The sequence below is a fragment of the Dromiciops gliroides genome, chromosome 2 (genome assembly GCF_019393635.1).
Source record: "Dromiciops gliroides isolate mDroGli1 chromosome 2, mDroGli1.pri, whole genome shotgun sequence".
Classification (NCBI taxonomy): domain Eukaryota; kingdom Metazoa; phylum Chordata; class Mammalia; order Microbiotheria; family Microbiotheriidae; genus Dromiciops; species Dromiciops gliroides.
This window is the reverse complement of record NC_057862.1, coordinates 309,680,272-309,696,750: the sequence shown is the minus strand read 5'-3', so window position 1 is coordinate 309,696,750 and position 16,479 is coordinate 309,680,272. Positions and strand designations below refer to the sequence as shown.

The window sequence follows — 16,479 nt, the reverse complement described above, 5'->3', positions numbered from 1 at the left end:
TGGGTGCAAGAATTCACTGACCAAAATTGCTTAGAAAACACTTAGGCATAAGCTAAGCATAAACCAACATCTCAAAAGATATATCTAGATGAGGTCAAAATGGGTATATGATTTAGACATAAAGGGTGATATCATCAGCAATTTGGGAGAGCATAGAAAATTTTATCTGTCAGATCTATGCATAAGGAAACAGCTTATGAGTGTGTGTGTGTGTGTGTGTGTGTGTGAGAGAGAGAGAGAGAGAGAGAGAGAGAGAGAGAGAGAGAGAGAGAGAGAGAGAGAGAGGGAGGGAGGGAGAGAGAGAAAGGGAGGGAGGGAGAATGAGAATCATGGGAAGTTTAATAAGTAATTGTGATTATATGAAATTAAGAATTTTTGCACGCAAAAAAATAAACAACCAAATGTGGCCAAAATTAGATGGAAAGCAGGAAACTAGGGAGGCGGAGTTTTCTGCATCAAGCTTCTCTGATAAAGGCTTCATTCTAAAATATATAAGAAACTGAGTCAAATTTATATTTTAAAAGAAGCTTTCTCAGATTGATAAACCACCAAAGGATATGAATAGGTAGATTTCAAGAAGAAGAAGAAATCAAAGCTATCAATAGTCACAAGAAAATGCTTTAAATCATTGTTGATTAGAGAAATGCAAATTAAATCAACTGTACTGTTCCACCTGACGTCAATCAAATTGGACAGAAAAGGACAATGACAAATGTTGGAGAAGATGTGGAAAAAGAGGTAGAGTTATGAACTGGTCCAACCATTCTGGGAAAACAATTTAGAACTATGACCAAATACTATAAAATTGTCCATATTCTTTCTCACCAAATAATACCACTACTAACAATACCATTTTGGGATACCATATCTGTATTCCAAAGAGATCAAAGAAAAAGGAAAATGTCCTATATGTACAAAAATACTTATAGCAGCTCTTTTTGTTGCATAAAGTAACTGGATACTGTGGAGATGCTCTTCAAATGAAAAATGGCTTAACAAGCTATGGTAGATGAATTCGGTGGACTACTATTATGCTATAAAATCAAGGGGATGGTTTCAGAAAAACTTCGGAAGATTTGTGTGAAATTATGTAAAGCAAAGTAAATAGAACTAAGATGGAAATTTATACAACAATATATTGTAAAGATTATCAATTTTTAAATACTCCATAACTCCAATTAACACAATTACAAACCACAATTTCAAAGGGCAGCTAGGTGGTGCAGCAGTTAGAGGGTCAGGCCTGTAGTCGAGAAGACCCAAGCATAAATCTACCCTCAGACCTTTGTGACCTCTCATCTGTAAACTTGACTGGAGGAGGAAAAGGCAAACCACTCCACTATCTTTCCCAAGAAAACTCGAAATGGGGTCAAGAAGAGTCAGACAAGGGGGCTGCTAGGTGGCGCAGTGGATAGAGCACCAGCCCTGGATTCAGGAGGACCTGAGTTCAAATACGACCTCAGACACTTGACACTTACTTACTAGCTGTGTGACCCTGGGCAAGTTACTTAACCCGAATGCCCCTCCCAAAACAAACACATAAAAAACAAGTAGGGATGATTAAAAAAAAAAAAAAGAAGAGTCAGACATGACTGAACAAAATATGATGATATGCTAGCCATTTGTAGAGAGAGAGCTGATGGACTCAGTGTAAAATGAAGCTTATTTTCTTCTCTTTATATTTCTATTTTAATGGACATGACTAATAAGGGGATTTGTTTTGCATGATTTTACATATTTGTAACAGGTTTTCTTTTTCTTGCTTTCTCAATGTTTCAGGGAAGTGAAGAAGGGCAGGAAAGAATTTGAATATTAAAATAAATTTTTAAAACAGAAAAATAATCAATAGCATGTTCTATGATTGTGTACCCAAAATATTGGAAGAGAAGCAGATACCTTTCTCTTAACCTACATGTGACTTATTCAAGATCCAGAGTGTTATATATGGAAGTTAGATAACTTCAATTTTCTTTGACGTTGTTTTCAGTTACAAAGTAAGCACTTAATAGTTGATTGGGGGGAAAATATGTAGTTATGTATAAAATAATTTTAAAGAGCTTCCTTGTTCCATTCATCATGGAAGACTTCAATAAGTGAATATGTGAAGCTTTTGCAGAAAATAGAATATATAAATTAGTTGATAAGCATTTGGTATCCTACTCTCTTTCAGACAGCTGGAGATTCAATTACTTAGCCTCAAAATGGCATCCAAAAAAAATTTTTTCTAGTCCAATTATTCCTCCCTTTCTCTTCTTTAATGTCACTTCTACTTCTTTATGCTACGCTACATCAGGGACTTTGCTCATCCCACTGTCCTTGATGGAGAAAAGAGGGTTATAGAATTCTGTCATTAATGACTTCTTTTTATGTCTTTATTGTATTCTGACTTTCATTCTCAAATGCCATCCTGATTATTTAGCTTAGTTGAGTCTGTCACCAATCATTCTGTGAAGTTCTTCAGTCCACTGCTGTTCACTGTTTTAGGAGTTAACACTGGTTGTCAACTTCCACCATCCTCTTAGACAAAGATTTTTAAAAGAAGCTTAAATTGTAAGGCTGTGTTGACCTGGTTAATTATATCATATAATATTTCAAAGAGAGAAAGTGCTTGCTTAATCTGAGGCATCTTCTAGGCTATTTTGATCTCATCAGTATGTGATTGATTTGCATTAAAAAGGTTCATAGGAAATAAACAGTGGCAATAGAAATGGTGCTGTGGAATATTCACCAGATAGTTATAACGTTTTATCCTAAAGACCTCTATTAACTATGTTGAATTGAACAAGGAATTTTCAGTCTCTTCACGACCAACATCACTGCCAGTTACATCTCAACTACTAAAGCTCTTCATGGATCAGTTCTCCCAAAGGCACAGGAATTCTAGGATATCTCTTAATACGAGGGTTCTTGAATAAGATCTTGTTATGTAGAATATAAGAGTTCAAAAAATGTCATTATTTCATCAGCCAGGCACTCCATCAACGAATATAAATTGAAATATTTCAACTGATGGCATTTCATGAGTTGATGTGACCAAATATTCCACTATCTGGAGGTCAATTTTCTGGGGCTTAGCCTCTCTACAATTAACTAACAGTATAAATGCAGTGTTTCATGTGCTAGAATAAAAGCTTTGGGGAGATTAGTTTTGTAGTTTGGGCCTTCATAAAATTCAAAGTCAACATCTTTCCACGGTGAAATCTCAGAGCAGGACTTTATCCATTAGACAGTAAATAATAATTGAATAATGACATTTAATAACTTTGAAATCAATTTTTGCCCCAATGAAAATGCAATATTTCACCAACAGATTAGGACCCCAAAAGAGTCCAAACTCAAACATTTAAATGGATATATTGACTCACATATAATAGAGAATCCTGTCAATGTCTGTCCATCCTCTGCAACTGGAATCCCAATATACACAAGTGAGTCACAAAGGATGTACCCAACATGATTGAAGCCTTCTTTGATTTCTCACAACAGCTAAAGCTAAAGCACCCTGACTAACTATCCATCTGTTACCCATTTCTCTTGTCATATGACAAATCCATCTCCTCTTACTGTCATGCAATTCATTGATGATATGTTTTAAGCTCCTTCAGATCTCATCATTGGTTCTGTTTCAGGCTGCTCACATTCATAATTCACCTTTCCATTCCTTGCTGTATGATGTTTACCTTTACTTCTTGAGAGGCAGTGGCATTCTTGGTTTTACTTTTATTCAGCATCACCAGTAAAATGTTTCTGTTGAAAGGATAGGTCTTTGGTTTTCTAGGAAATTTGGTATCAGTAAGTGCTTTGCAACTCTCTAGAGGAAATTCAGTATCCTCCTTTTCACTTCTGAAACTAGTACAATGTTCATCTGTATTATTTAGCCAAGATACACTGTTGCAGAAACTGCATAGGAAAACCATTAAGATGATGCCTAGATATCTAGGAAACAAACATCATTCATTCATTTGGTCTTTCCCATGTGGATCAACAAGGCCAACTTTTCAAGAGTTTCTTTCTTCCAAGAGACTCTATAATAGTTTTGGCTTTGAAGTAACCAACAAAATGTCATCCATTCACAAAAAGCAGTCAATTGGATTCAGTGACATATTATGTGAATCCCTATAGCAAAAATAATTCAGTTTCTACATTTGTAAAATGGGTACAATAATAGCACTTACCTCACAGGATTGTTTGGATGATCAAATGCAATAATATATACAAAACATTTTTCAACCTTAAAGTTATATTTAAAGGGTAGCAAACTAAAGCATAGATAATTAATTTTATGTTTTACAAATTATTCTTCACAATGGCTATGCAATTTGATTAACACAAAACAACCACGTATCTTTAAAGATTATTATCCAAACATTGGTTTTACCTATCAAATAAATGGAACACATTGGGGGGAAAAACAGAACTTAAATATGCTCAACATTGTTCTCACCAATGATATATATCGCATAAAATAAAGGTGTGAGAGGGTGGTTTTTTTCCAATAATAGAGAGGTGTGATCGGAACTAGTCAAAAAAAAGACTTCGATTTTTAAAAAATACGTTGCCAATTTTACATTGTAAGAAAAAGATAAATGAAAACATTAATCCATGACGAGACATACTGAACAAAGGAGGAGAATGTGAAGAAAGATGAGGAGAAGCTGGATGAGCAGCTGATGGAAGAAGACAAAAAAGAGCATTTATGAAATGTTATCATGGAAAACATAATTTGAAAAAGGAAAAATCAACATTTGAAAGGATGACGATTGAGCCACGAGAATTACGGAACATTTTGAGGGAAACAGTAATTTACACCTAAACAGAAATAAAAATGCATAATCAGTAGTCACCCACCTTCCCTGAGTTATCCGAGCCAGCCTCCTGCTTCTGGCCTCTTTCCCCAGAAACAGGACAAGGAGGGAGGTTAGGGCTGAAGGCCATAAGGTCGTTCTTGGCCGCCCCTTCGCCAGAGCAAACCTGCCGCCGCCGCTGAGAATAAGACCAGCTCCCCACTTCACTTGAGCACACCAGTGTAGGCTTCCCAGGCCCATACGAGGCCTGTGGAGGTGCGGAGCACCGAAGCGCCACGTACAACAGTAGACTCAGCACCAACAGGCTGGACACTGAGCAGATGGCGATGATCAAGTAGACATTCACATCCACCAGCGCGGTCTCTTTTCCCACACCAGCCTTGGCCGAGATCCCCGAAGCCCCTGAAAAAGCCTTTGAAGTCTGTCCGTTCTCCACCACTGACACGCACACAGTGGCCGTGGTGGACAGGGCTGGCTCTCCGTGATCTTTCACCAGCACCAGCAGCGTCTGCCTCGGCCCGTCAGATTCCTCCAGAGCCCGTGTTAGGCTGATCTCACCCGTGTACAGCCCCACGCGAAAAGGGCTGCGACCAAGGCCCACCTCCGGCTGCAACTCATAAGACAGCCACGCATTGTAACCAGAGTCCGCGTCGACTGCCCGGATCTTGGCCACGACCTGGCCAGCTGTCATCGACTGCGATAGCAACTCAGTTACCGGGACCGCACCTGCTCCGGACCCTGAGTGAGGGGGCAGAACCACCGGAGAGTTGTCGTTTTCATCCAGAACAAACACTTGCAGGCTCACGTTGCTGCCTAAGGGTGGGAAGCCTGCGTCCCGGGCGCTCACCTGGAACTGCAGCAGCTCCAGCTCCTCGTGGTCCAGGGGCTGCAAGGCGTACACTTTCCCGCTCTCCGAGTGCACAGACACGTAGCTCGACAGCGGACGCTCCCCCACCCGCCGCTCCACCAGCGAGTAAGACACCAGCGCGTTCTCTTGCGCATCCGGGTCAGACGCCGACACTGTGAAGATGTGACTGCCTGGCGGGTTGTTCTCCTTCACAAACACTGTGTACACAGGCTGCTCGAAGGCTGGCGCGTTATCATTCACGTCTCCGATGGCCACAGACACGCTGGCCGTGGACCAAAGCGCTGGCTTCCCGCCGTCCCTCGCAGTCACCACGAGCTCGTAGGCCGGCACGCTCTCGCGGTCCACAGAACCCTCCAGCACCAGCGAGTAGTAATTCCTGAACGTGGACACCAGCGCGAAGGGCCCCGGGGGTGACAACGAGCAAGTCACCTGCCCATTGACTCCAGAGTCTCGGTCAGACACACGGATTGAGGCAATGACTGTCCCCGGAGGGACATCCTCCCTGACTGGCAGCGACAATGATGTCACTGTGATACTTGGGATGTTATCATTGACGTCCAGGACTTCCACCAGGACCGTGCAATGACCGATAATTGGAGGAGTTCCTTTGTCTGTCGCGTCAACTCGAATTTCATACGAATTAACATCTTCAAAATCCAGGTGTCCTTCAATTGAAATTTCTCCTGTATCTGGATTTATATGAAATTTGTCTTTAATCACAGGTGAAGCGAGGCTATTGAAAGAATACAATATCTCCCGATTGATGCCCTCGTCCGCATCTGAGGCATTCAGTCTGATCATTAATGTCCCACTGTCTGCATTTTCTAATATCTTCACCTCGTATTCTGATCGCTCAAAAGTCGGGGCGTTATCGTTCACATCCAGAACTGTGATGAGCAGCTGCACTGTGCCAGTGAGTTCAGGTTTGCCCCCATCGGTGGCTGTCAGTATTAAGTGATGCTCAGGAACGTCCTCTCTGTCTAGAGGTTTTTTCAGCACTAGCTCAACCAATTTACTTTGGTCATTCTTTGATTTTACTTCTAGAATAAAGTAATCATTGGCGCTCAGCCTGTAAGTAAGTAAAGCATTAGAGCCAATATCTGGGTCAGAAGCTCCCTCTAGAGGATACCTAGAGTCCGGCAACCTGGATTCTGAAATAAACAACTTTTGTTCCTTCACTGGAAACACTGGCGGGTTGTCATTAATGTCCTTGATCTCCACCTCTACATGAAAAACCTGCAGCGGTTTGTCCACGATCACCTCCAGGTGGATACTACAAACAGGGCTGCGACCGCACAGCTCCTCCCGGTCGATCCGCGAATTCACAAACAAAATACCATTCTGCGCATTTACCTCCAGGTAGTCCCTGCGGTCTTTGGACACCACCCGGAACAGCCTCGACACCAGCTCCCCGACCTCCAGACCCAGGTCCTGCGCGATGCGTCCCACGAACGTACCGTGTTTCGCTTCTTCCTGCACTGAGTAATGGACCTGGCCGCTCCCTGCCTTCCAGAATGTGTGGAGCAGAAATAAGAGCAGCAACTGCTGGGCGCCCCAGTCGCCTCGCCAGGAAACCACCATCGCAAACACTCTTTCCTTTATTCCAAAGGGTAGATAAAATATTAGAGTAAAGGTAAATGTGTATGCCGGTTTCCTCCACTCCTATTCTGCAGCATCCGACACTGCTTTGCATCATTTAACGACAAAACAAAGCCTCCTTCCAAGATCCAAAAAGATGTTGTTCAGCGATATTCCGTGGTGGACAGCGACATCATGTGGCAGCAAAGCGTAAGTCAAATATTTTCTTTATGGTATAAAATAATTCGTATATACCCCACCACTTAATTGTTTCATAAACTCGTGTTTTTTTATTGTTCGGATTTTGCGAGCTCTTGAAGTTTTTCCCAGTTTTTCTTCAGTTTTTCCCTCGAAGGAAAGAAACTAGCATCGTTACTGCTTCTGCTGCTCTACTATGAAGGAAATGGTGCTTTGCTTCTCTTGTGAAGTTAAATTGGTTTTAAATATTCATAAAGTAGATGATGTAGTAAGAAAAGAAAATTAGCTTATTACTTCCTGCTATAGAGCTGGAAAATGTTCAGGCTTTAGAAGAGTGCTGTGTGTGAGAGTCAGAAGAGTAAGAAGACTTGGGTCTGATTCCTGATGGCTCCTTATTGATGCTTTAGCCAAATCACTTACCCTCTCAGAGCCGGTAATGGTAGTTGGACAATGAAATCACTTCATAAACCTTGAAGTATTGTAACAATGTGTGCATTTTCAAATATTTATGATGCATTTTCAAAAAGCCAATAAATATTGTATGCCACTGTCTGCCAGGCACTATGCTAAGCACTTAGGATCCAAAGAAAGAGAAAACACAGGCCCAGCTCTCAAGGAGCTCTCATTTCAAGGGGGGGAGATAACATGCAATCAAATCCTTATTAAAAGTTCATATTCAAGATAAATTAGAAATAATCAACAGAAGGAAGGCACTACAATTAAGAAAGATTGTGAGGGGCAGCTAGATGGCGCAGTGGATAGAGCACTGGCCCTGGAGTCAGGAGTATCTGAGTTCAAATCCGACCTCAGACACTTAACATTTACTAGCTGTGTGACCCTGGGCAAGTCACTTAAACCCAATTGCCTCACTAAAAAACAAAACAAGAAAGATTGTGAAAGGTTTCTTGTAGAAGTTGGGATTGTATTTAGGACCTGCAGGAAGTGAGGGAATCCAGGAGATGGAGAGGAGTATGAAGGAAAAGTATTCCATACTAGTAGGACAACCTGAGAAAATGCCCAGAGCCAAGAGATGTGGTGTTTAGTTTGAGGGAATGCAAAGAGGCCAATGGCACTGGATTATAGAGTTTGGGGATGGGAGGGAGGTTGAAGGATTATGTAAGGTGTACGATGACTAGAAAGGTAGAGGGGCAATGTATCAAGGACTTTCTAGGATAAATAGGATTTTATAACCAATACTAAAAATGATATGGAACCGTTGGAGTTTCCTAAGGGTGACATGGTAAAATCTACACTTAAGGAAGATCACTTTGTCGGCTGAGTGGAGGATGAATAGAAAACTGGTGGCAAACAAACCCATTAAGGAAACAACAATTGTTCAGGCATGAATTGATGAGGCCCTGCACCAAGGTGGTTGTGTCATGTCATCTCCTATAAAATTTTAGTTCTTTTCCCCTTTTTTTCAAATCTCCCTACCCTTATTACTTCTAAAGAAAGAAGAAAAACATAGTTATACATGAATTACTCTTTAGTGACTCTTGCCTCTCTGATCGCCAATATTAACAAATAATATTTCTGACATGATGTTATGACTACAAGTATATATTGCAGAATCTGATTCTCAGAGATTCAAATTTAGAGTTCTCATAAAATTAATGGATTTAGCAAACACGTTGGCAGTTAGTGAAGAAAATCCCTGTCCTTTCATATTATTAACCACCAATATGTCTTCTGCACAAATAAGGAACCTTAAGGAATTAGAGAAAACAGCAAAAAGTTTAGAGACATGCAAGATATGAGAAAGGGAAATAATAATCCTGACCAATCTTTAGATGCTTATCAACAGTCTAATCTGTGCCCAGAACAAACAGAAATGTGCCTGATCTGGAAAAATGGCCAATATCCCTTGGCCATCATAGAGATAATGTCTGAATTAATTCCCAAAAAAAGAGATAAATATTAGATATTAAGTTAAATGTAATCAATAAGATTTTCTATGTTTTCTATAAATAATATTACTAAAAGTCTTCCCATGAAATTTGTCTATTCTGACCAATAAAAGTACTATTCACAATCTCAATGATAAATCTATTATTTGGTCCTTATGTTTATATTTGGTGATTAAATTTACAAATGACAAAAATGATGTCATCAAAATCAAAACTAAGGACACAAAATTAATTAGAAGAAATATATCACTGAGTAAAAACTAAGTGAAGTACTTAATAACATTTTTTAAAGAATGGTCAGGAGATGTATCAAAACCAAACATAAATTTTCAGGTCTGAAGAAGAAAGCCACCCTTGAGAGTAGTGTTAGGAAACTGATACTGAAAATCTAAAGTTCAGAAGAAATGAAAGAACGTGGTTTGTTTTTTGTTTGTTTGTTTTTTTGGTGAGGGAATTGGGGTTAAGTGACTTGTCCAGGGTCACACAGCTAGTAAGTGTGTAAAGTGTCTGAGGCTGGATTTGAACTCAGGTCCTCCTGAATCCAGGGCCAGTGCTCTATCCACTGTGCCACCTAGCTCCCCCTCGAAAGAACGTGGTTTTAATCATGCCCAAGTGTGACAGCCAAGAAATCGATTCTGTAAATAATAGTTTATCCTGGTAAAATATTGATTTTTGTCGTTCATATTTTCAGAGAACAGGTCTATTCACTTTACTAATAAATCCTTTTTTATCAACTTTTCTTAAGTACGTGACATTTAAAATGCACTATATTCAATTATGGGAAGATGTAAGGCTTAGACCAAATTCATGGTATTTAGGTGATCACTATAATACACAGAAAATGAAGCTATATTTTAATCACATTTTGGCAATAGCAAAACAAATTGTTATTGGAGGTCTTGAGGATAAGAGAGGAATTTACATATGGAAACAAGGAAGGCTTCTTGAAAGAGGTGGTTTTGGTCAAGAATATCGAAGAATAAAGCACGGGCCCTGGATTCAGGAGGACCTGCATTCAAATCCGGCCTCAAACACTTGACACTTATTAGCTGTGTGACCCTGGGCAAGTCACTTAACCCTCATTGCCTCGCAAAAAACAAACAAAAAGAATATCAAGGGAATCAATTTTTTTTAAACCATTAAGGAAGGGAACTTAGCAATACTATATTTCAAACTATGTTATAAACAGTAATCATCAAATAGTTGGTTACTGACTAAGAAATAGTCTGGTAGATCAGGGGTATAGATTAGGTACATAATACATAGTAGTAAATGACCACAGTAATCTAGTGTTTTATAAACCAAAGATCCAGGGGCATCTTGATTTGAACTCAGGTCCTCCTGAATCCAGGGCCAGTGTTTTATCCACTGTGCCACCTAGCTGCGCCCACAGGTAGTTTTCAAGAAAAAGAAATCAAAGCTATCAATAGTGACATGAAAAAATTCTCTAAATCATTATTGATTAGGGAAATGCGAATTAAATAAACTCTGCGACACCACCTCACAGCTATCAGATTGATTTACTGAAAAGTAAAATGACAAATGCTGGAGGGGATATGGAAAAAGAACTACTATAATGCACCATTGGAGTTATGAACTATTGCAACCACTCTGAGGAAATAAGTTGGAACTATGACTAAAGGGCTAAAAACGAAACAAAACTATGCATATCATTTTCACACAGCAATACCACTCCTAGGTCTGTATCCCAAAGAGGTGGGGAAAAAAAGGAGGATGGGGAAGAGACCTATATGTACAAAAATATTTATAGCAGCTCTCTTTGTGGTAGCAAAAAATTGGAAATTTAAGAAATACATTTAAAGATATTTAAAGAAATTTAAGGATATGACTGAACAAATTATAATATATGACTGTGATAGAATACTATCATGTTATAAGAAATTATGAAGAGCATGGCTTCAGAAAAACCCAAGAAGACCTATATAAATTTACAAAGAGTGAAGTCATCAAAACTAGGAGATAAACTGTATATAGCAATAGAAATATCATAAAGATCAACTGTGAAAGTGTTAGCTACCCTTATCAGTACAATCATCCAAGATAATTCTCAAAGACTAATGATGAAAAATTCTATCTTCCTCCAGAGATAGAACTGATTAACTCTGAAGAAAAATTAAAGTATAATTTTTTCGCTTTATTTTTCTTCTTTTGCAACATAGCTAATATGGAAATATGTTTTTCATTATCTCACATGCAAAATTTACAGGGTTGCAGGGAGGGATAGAATTTAGAAGTCAAATTTTTCAAGTTAAAATAAATGCTTTTTTCAAGAAAAGGAAGGTAGGAAGGAAGGAAGGAAAAGGGGAAAGAAGGAAAGAAGGAGGGAAGGAAGTGGGTTTCAATTTCATAGTAATTCAACAGGCAAATGGGAAAGATATTCCAGGGCTAATGCAATATGAAACCAAGCACAAGAAAGACTAAAGATATCTGAAGGAATGTTTGGAGGACAAAGCATTCTGTGTCTTGCTAAAGAACAGTGTGTGGAGAAAAGTACTCACCAATAGATAACTAGACAGACAGACAGACAAATAAGTAAATAAAGAACAATGTGTGGAGAAAAGTAATATGACATAACTTTTAACATTTAGAATAACTACTGACTTCCAGAGGACCTTGAATGACAGTTAAATGAATTCTATAGGGGAAAGAGAGCCCCTAAAGACCAGGGAAATGGGGTGGAAAGACTAATCACTTGATCTATGCATAAGAAAGATTAATCGAGTAGCTCCCCAAAAGATAGATTGACTAAAAATCTTCAGTGGCAAGAATTCCCTATTAACCTTTGTTCCACTCAAAGATTTCGTGCTTATCACACACATATGTATAATTAATTTTAAAATATTCCATTACTGAAAATGAACACTTAATGTCAACAAAATTAAATGTTAAAGCAATATAGTATATCTCTATTTTTAAAAGGAATTTAGGTAAATGGGATAATTTTCTAAATACCTGAATCTCCATATAAGATGTTGTCAAAGGTAGAAATTCATACTCACTTTCCCCAAGTTCTGCATGTGCTCTGCCTGTTCTCCATCCTGAGAACCCAGACATGGTGGAAGATTCGGGCTGAAAGCCATGAGGTCGTTCTTAGCAGTGCCCTCCCCTGAGCAAATTTTCTGTCTTTGCTGATGGGAATAAGACCAGCTCCCAACAGTGTTTGAACACATAGGAGTGGACTTCCCAGGCCCATGAAAGCCCTGTTGGGGCGAAGAGCACCTGAGTGCTACATATAGCAGTAGACTCAACACCAACAGGCTGGACACTGAGCAGATGGCAATGATCAGATAGACATTCACATCCACCAGCGCCTTCTGTCCTATGCCAGTCTTTGCTAGGTCCCCAGAAACCACAGAAGAACCTTTAAACGCCTGCCCAGTCTCTAAAAGTGACACAGTCACTGTTGCTATGGCCTTCAATGAGGGCTCTCCATGATCTTTCACCAACACAAGGAGTGTCTGCTTCGGTCCATCCGACTCATCCAAGGCCCGAATAGTGCTGATCTCTCCAGTGTACAGACCTACGCGAAAAGGGCTGCGTCCAACGCCCATCTCAGGCAGCAGCTCATAAGACAGCCATGCATTGTAGCCTGAATCCGCATCCACCGCCCGGATCTTCGCCACCACGTGCCCCGCAATCACCGACTGCGACACCAGCTCAGTCACTGGGCTAAGGCCAGCGTGAGGCGGCAGCACTACCGGCGGGTTGTCGTTCTCGTCCAGCACGAACACCTGCAGGCTCACGTTGCTGCTCAGAGGAGGGAAGCCTGCGTCGCGGGCGCTCACCTGGAACTGCAACAGCTCCAGCTCCTCGTGGTCCAGAGGCTGCAAGGCGTACACTTTCCCGCTCTCGGAGTGCACAGACACATAGCTAGACAGTGGACGCTCCCCAACCCGCCGCTCCACTAGGGAGTAAGACACTAGTGCGTTCTCCTGAGCATCAGGGTCCGATGCAGACACTGTGAAGATGTGACTGCCGGGTGGGTTGTTCTCCTTCACAAATAAGGTGTACGAAGGCTGTTCAAAGGCAGGCGCGTTGTCGTTAACGTCAGCAATACTCACACTCACGCTAGCAGTGGCCCAGAGCGCTGGTGATCCGCCATCCCTCGCTGTCACTACCAATTTATAAACCGGCATGCTCTCGCGGTCCACGGAGCTCTCCAGCACCAAGGAGTAGTAATTCCTGAAAGTGGACACCAACATGAAGGGCGAGGAAGGTGACAGCGAGCATGTCACCTGTCCGTTGGCTCCAGAGTCCCGGTCGGACACACTAATGAGGGCGATAACTGTGCCTGGAGGAGCATCCTCTCTGACGGGAAGTGACAGTGATGTCACCGCCAACTCTGGGGCATTATCATTGATGTCTAGGACGTCCACTCGGATAGTACAATGTCCAACCATGGGCAGATTTCCTTTATCTGTTGCGTCAACTCGAAATTTGAATGAATTTACATCTTCAAAGTCCAAATTTCTTTGAATCGTAATTTCTCCTGTATCTGGATTTATATGAAACTTATCTTTAATCACAGGTGAAGCAAGGCTATTGAAAGAATACAATATCTCCCGATTGATGCCCTCGTCCGCATCGGAGGCATTCAGTCTGATCACTAACGTTCCATGGGCTGCATTTTCTAATATCTTCACTTCATACTCTGATCGTTCAAAAGTGGGGGCGTTATCGTTCACATCCAGGACTGTGATGAGCAACTGCACGGTGCCTGTGAGTTCAGGTTTGCCTCCGTCTGTGGCTGTCAGTATTAAGTGATGCCCAGAAGCTTCTTCTCTGTCTAGAGGTTTCCTCAATACCAGCTCTACCAATTTGTCTTGATCGTTCTTTGAGTTTATATCTAGAATGAAGTAATCATTCATGCTGAGCGAGTACGTAAGCAAAGCATTAGTCCCAATATCTGAGTCAGATGCACCCTCTAGCGGAAACCTAGAGTCCGGCAACCTGGATTCTGGAATAAACAGCTTTTGTTCCTTCACTGGAAACACAGGTGGGTTGTCATTAATATCCTTGATCTCCACCTCCACATGGAAAACCTGGAGAGGTTTGTCCACAACCACTTCCAGATGGATGCTACAAACAGGGCTGCGGCCGCACAGCTGCTCCCGGTCGATCCGCGAATTCACAAACAAAATGCCATTCTGAACATTTACCTCTAGGTAGTCCCTACGGCCCTTGGACACCACCCGGAACAGCCTAGACACCAGTTCCCCGACCCCCAGACCCAGGTCCTGCGCGATGCGCCCCACGAATGTACCGTGTTTTGCCTCTTCCAGTACCGCGTAATGGACCTGGCCGTTCCCGACTCCGCAGGCTGTATAGAGCATAAATGAAAACAGTAGATGCCGGCTTCCCAGGCTGCCTGCCCAGGAAAAAAACATCGCAAATCCTCCGTGGAATTGTTCTAATCAATGAATCATCTTTAGAGAATAAAGGTAAATATTGTTCTTTGATTTTTTCAAACACATTCCGCTGCATCCGCCATCATTCAGCATCGCCGACTGAATAGATCATTCCAATGTTTAATGTGAGGTTTGACCTGCCTTTAAAAGACTATTTCGTGGTAGGCAGCGACATCATGTGGCCGATAATAAGTGGTACTCACACAATCCAGTAATTCAAGTTATAGTATTTGCAATAAAAATTATATCCTATCCTCTATTTCCCCACGTTTGAGCCTCTATTGAAACATAAGACCATTATTCTCACGATTTCAGAAAGCAATATTATCCTTTTCAATGTATTCTACTACCTAAATGTAGAAATAATGGAGTCTTTGTTCATTTTTAAAATTTCATATTCACATCCATTATATGATTATATGCAAAGCACTAATACCTAGACTCCTTTAATAGATACGTGATTTAGTAGTCCTTGCACCCAAAAATATTAAACATAATAAGAGATCTCTTAACATATATGGTGAGATAAACAGTATGATATGGTAGGGAAGTAGGAACCATTCAAAGTGTTGTAGACAATGTGAAGACAGACAGAAAACATATTTTGACCTTTCTCCATGCGGTTTTTTAAAATATTGATAATAAATGCATTGCAATCAGAAAGGATAATGAATTTAGTCGTTTAAAAGTGTATATACAGGAAATGCATATGTCTTGAAACACCAGGGGAAAACAAGACAGGAAAAAAGCAGTGCTGAAGGAAATATCTTAAGTTGCTGATTTTCTGAATGTGCCACACCCTATTGTCTTGCTTTTCAATGGTCTTTCTTTTTGTAATATTCCTATGGATTAAATTATCTGAGCATATTTGACTCCCAAATCTACAATCCGACTATAATGACTCTCCTGAGCTCCAGCCCTACATTTTCAAGTAACTGTTGGATGTATTCTATCTGTAGTTTTAGCAGAGTATTAAGGACAACCTAAACACATTTTACTCCATTGTGGGAGAAAAAGAAGGATCAAGGAAGGGATAATAGTCCTTCTCAGAATAGATATGATAATGATAACACACAATTTCAGAAAAGCAGAATTAATCAACCCTTACTTTATGTCACAGGGGAGAGGTGGTGATCCTTAAATATTCCTTAATAAAGAATTACATTCTCAAATACAGTCCAATTAGAATTAAAGTGGTCTTTTTATTTGACTCTAGGAAACATGACCGAGTAGGAAGTCAAAGACTTTACTCCTTGGAGAGGAGGGCTTAGAAACATTCTACTTGAACAGAAGGAAGGCAAAAGCTCTTATAGAGGAAAGATAGGGTGTGCACTTGAAAACTGGAAAGTTTCCTTTTGGGGTGGGGTGGGGAAAGCTTGGATTCTTGTCATGTTCCTGAGAGTGGAAGGGATTTTTTAAAAAATGATGATTCTGACCTTTAGGGTTATCTGTCTCCTAGCTCCAGTCAGGTAGTAGCCATGCCTAATTGACTTTGCTGCTATAGAATTTTATCTCTCCTTACTCTTTCCCTATGTCTGTCCTGGTATCTAGTCGGTCCATCTAAATTTTTAATAGTCCCTTGATTCCTTTATCTGTCCGTCCTGTTATCTGGTCATCTTTGGTTTTGCTTCTCACGCAAGAAACTTCTTCTGATTTGTCCTAATCCCCATTTCACTTTGCTTCAATTTTCTTTA

General features: G+C 40.5%; 2 protein-coding genes across 4 annotated transcripts in view; both read right to left on the bottom strand.

Annotated features, from left to right (window-relative positions):
• The window catches only part of LOC122740813 (protocadherin alpha-C2-like), a 275,331-nt gene that overhangs the window by 239,765 nt on the left and 19,087 nt on the right, over nt 1–16,479 (bottom strand). Inside the window, exon 1 of one of the 3 annotated variants that reach the window (XM_043983555.1) lies at nt 4,849–7,332. The exons of the other annotated variants lie outside the window; for them this stretch is intronic. Coding sequence (XP_043839490.1) covers nt 4,849–7,254 — 2,406 coding nt within the window. The 5' untranslated portion in view covers nt 7,255–7,332. Of the gene's footprint in view, nt 1–4,848; nt 7,333–16,479 lie in introns of those variants that run through there. 3 annotated transcript variants of the gene reach the window in all.
• On the bottom strand, nt 12,373–14,874 carry LOC122741964 (protocadherin alpha-8-like). Its single transcript, XM_043985894.1, is given in 2 exon segments — nt 12,373–12,489; nt 12,491–14,874. Coding segments are annotated over 2 exon segments (2,391 nt in total). The 5' UTR covers nt 14,765–14,874.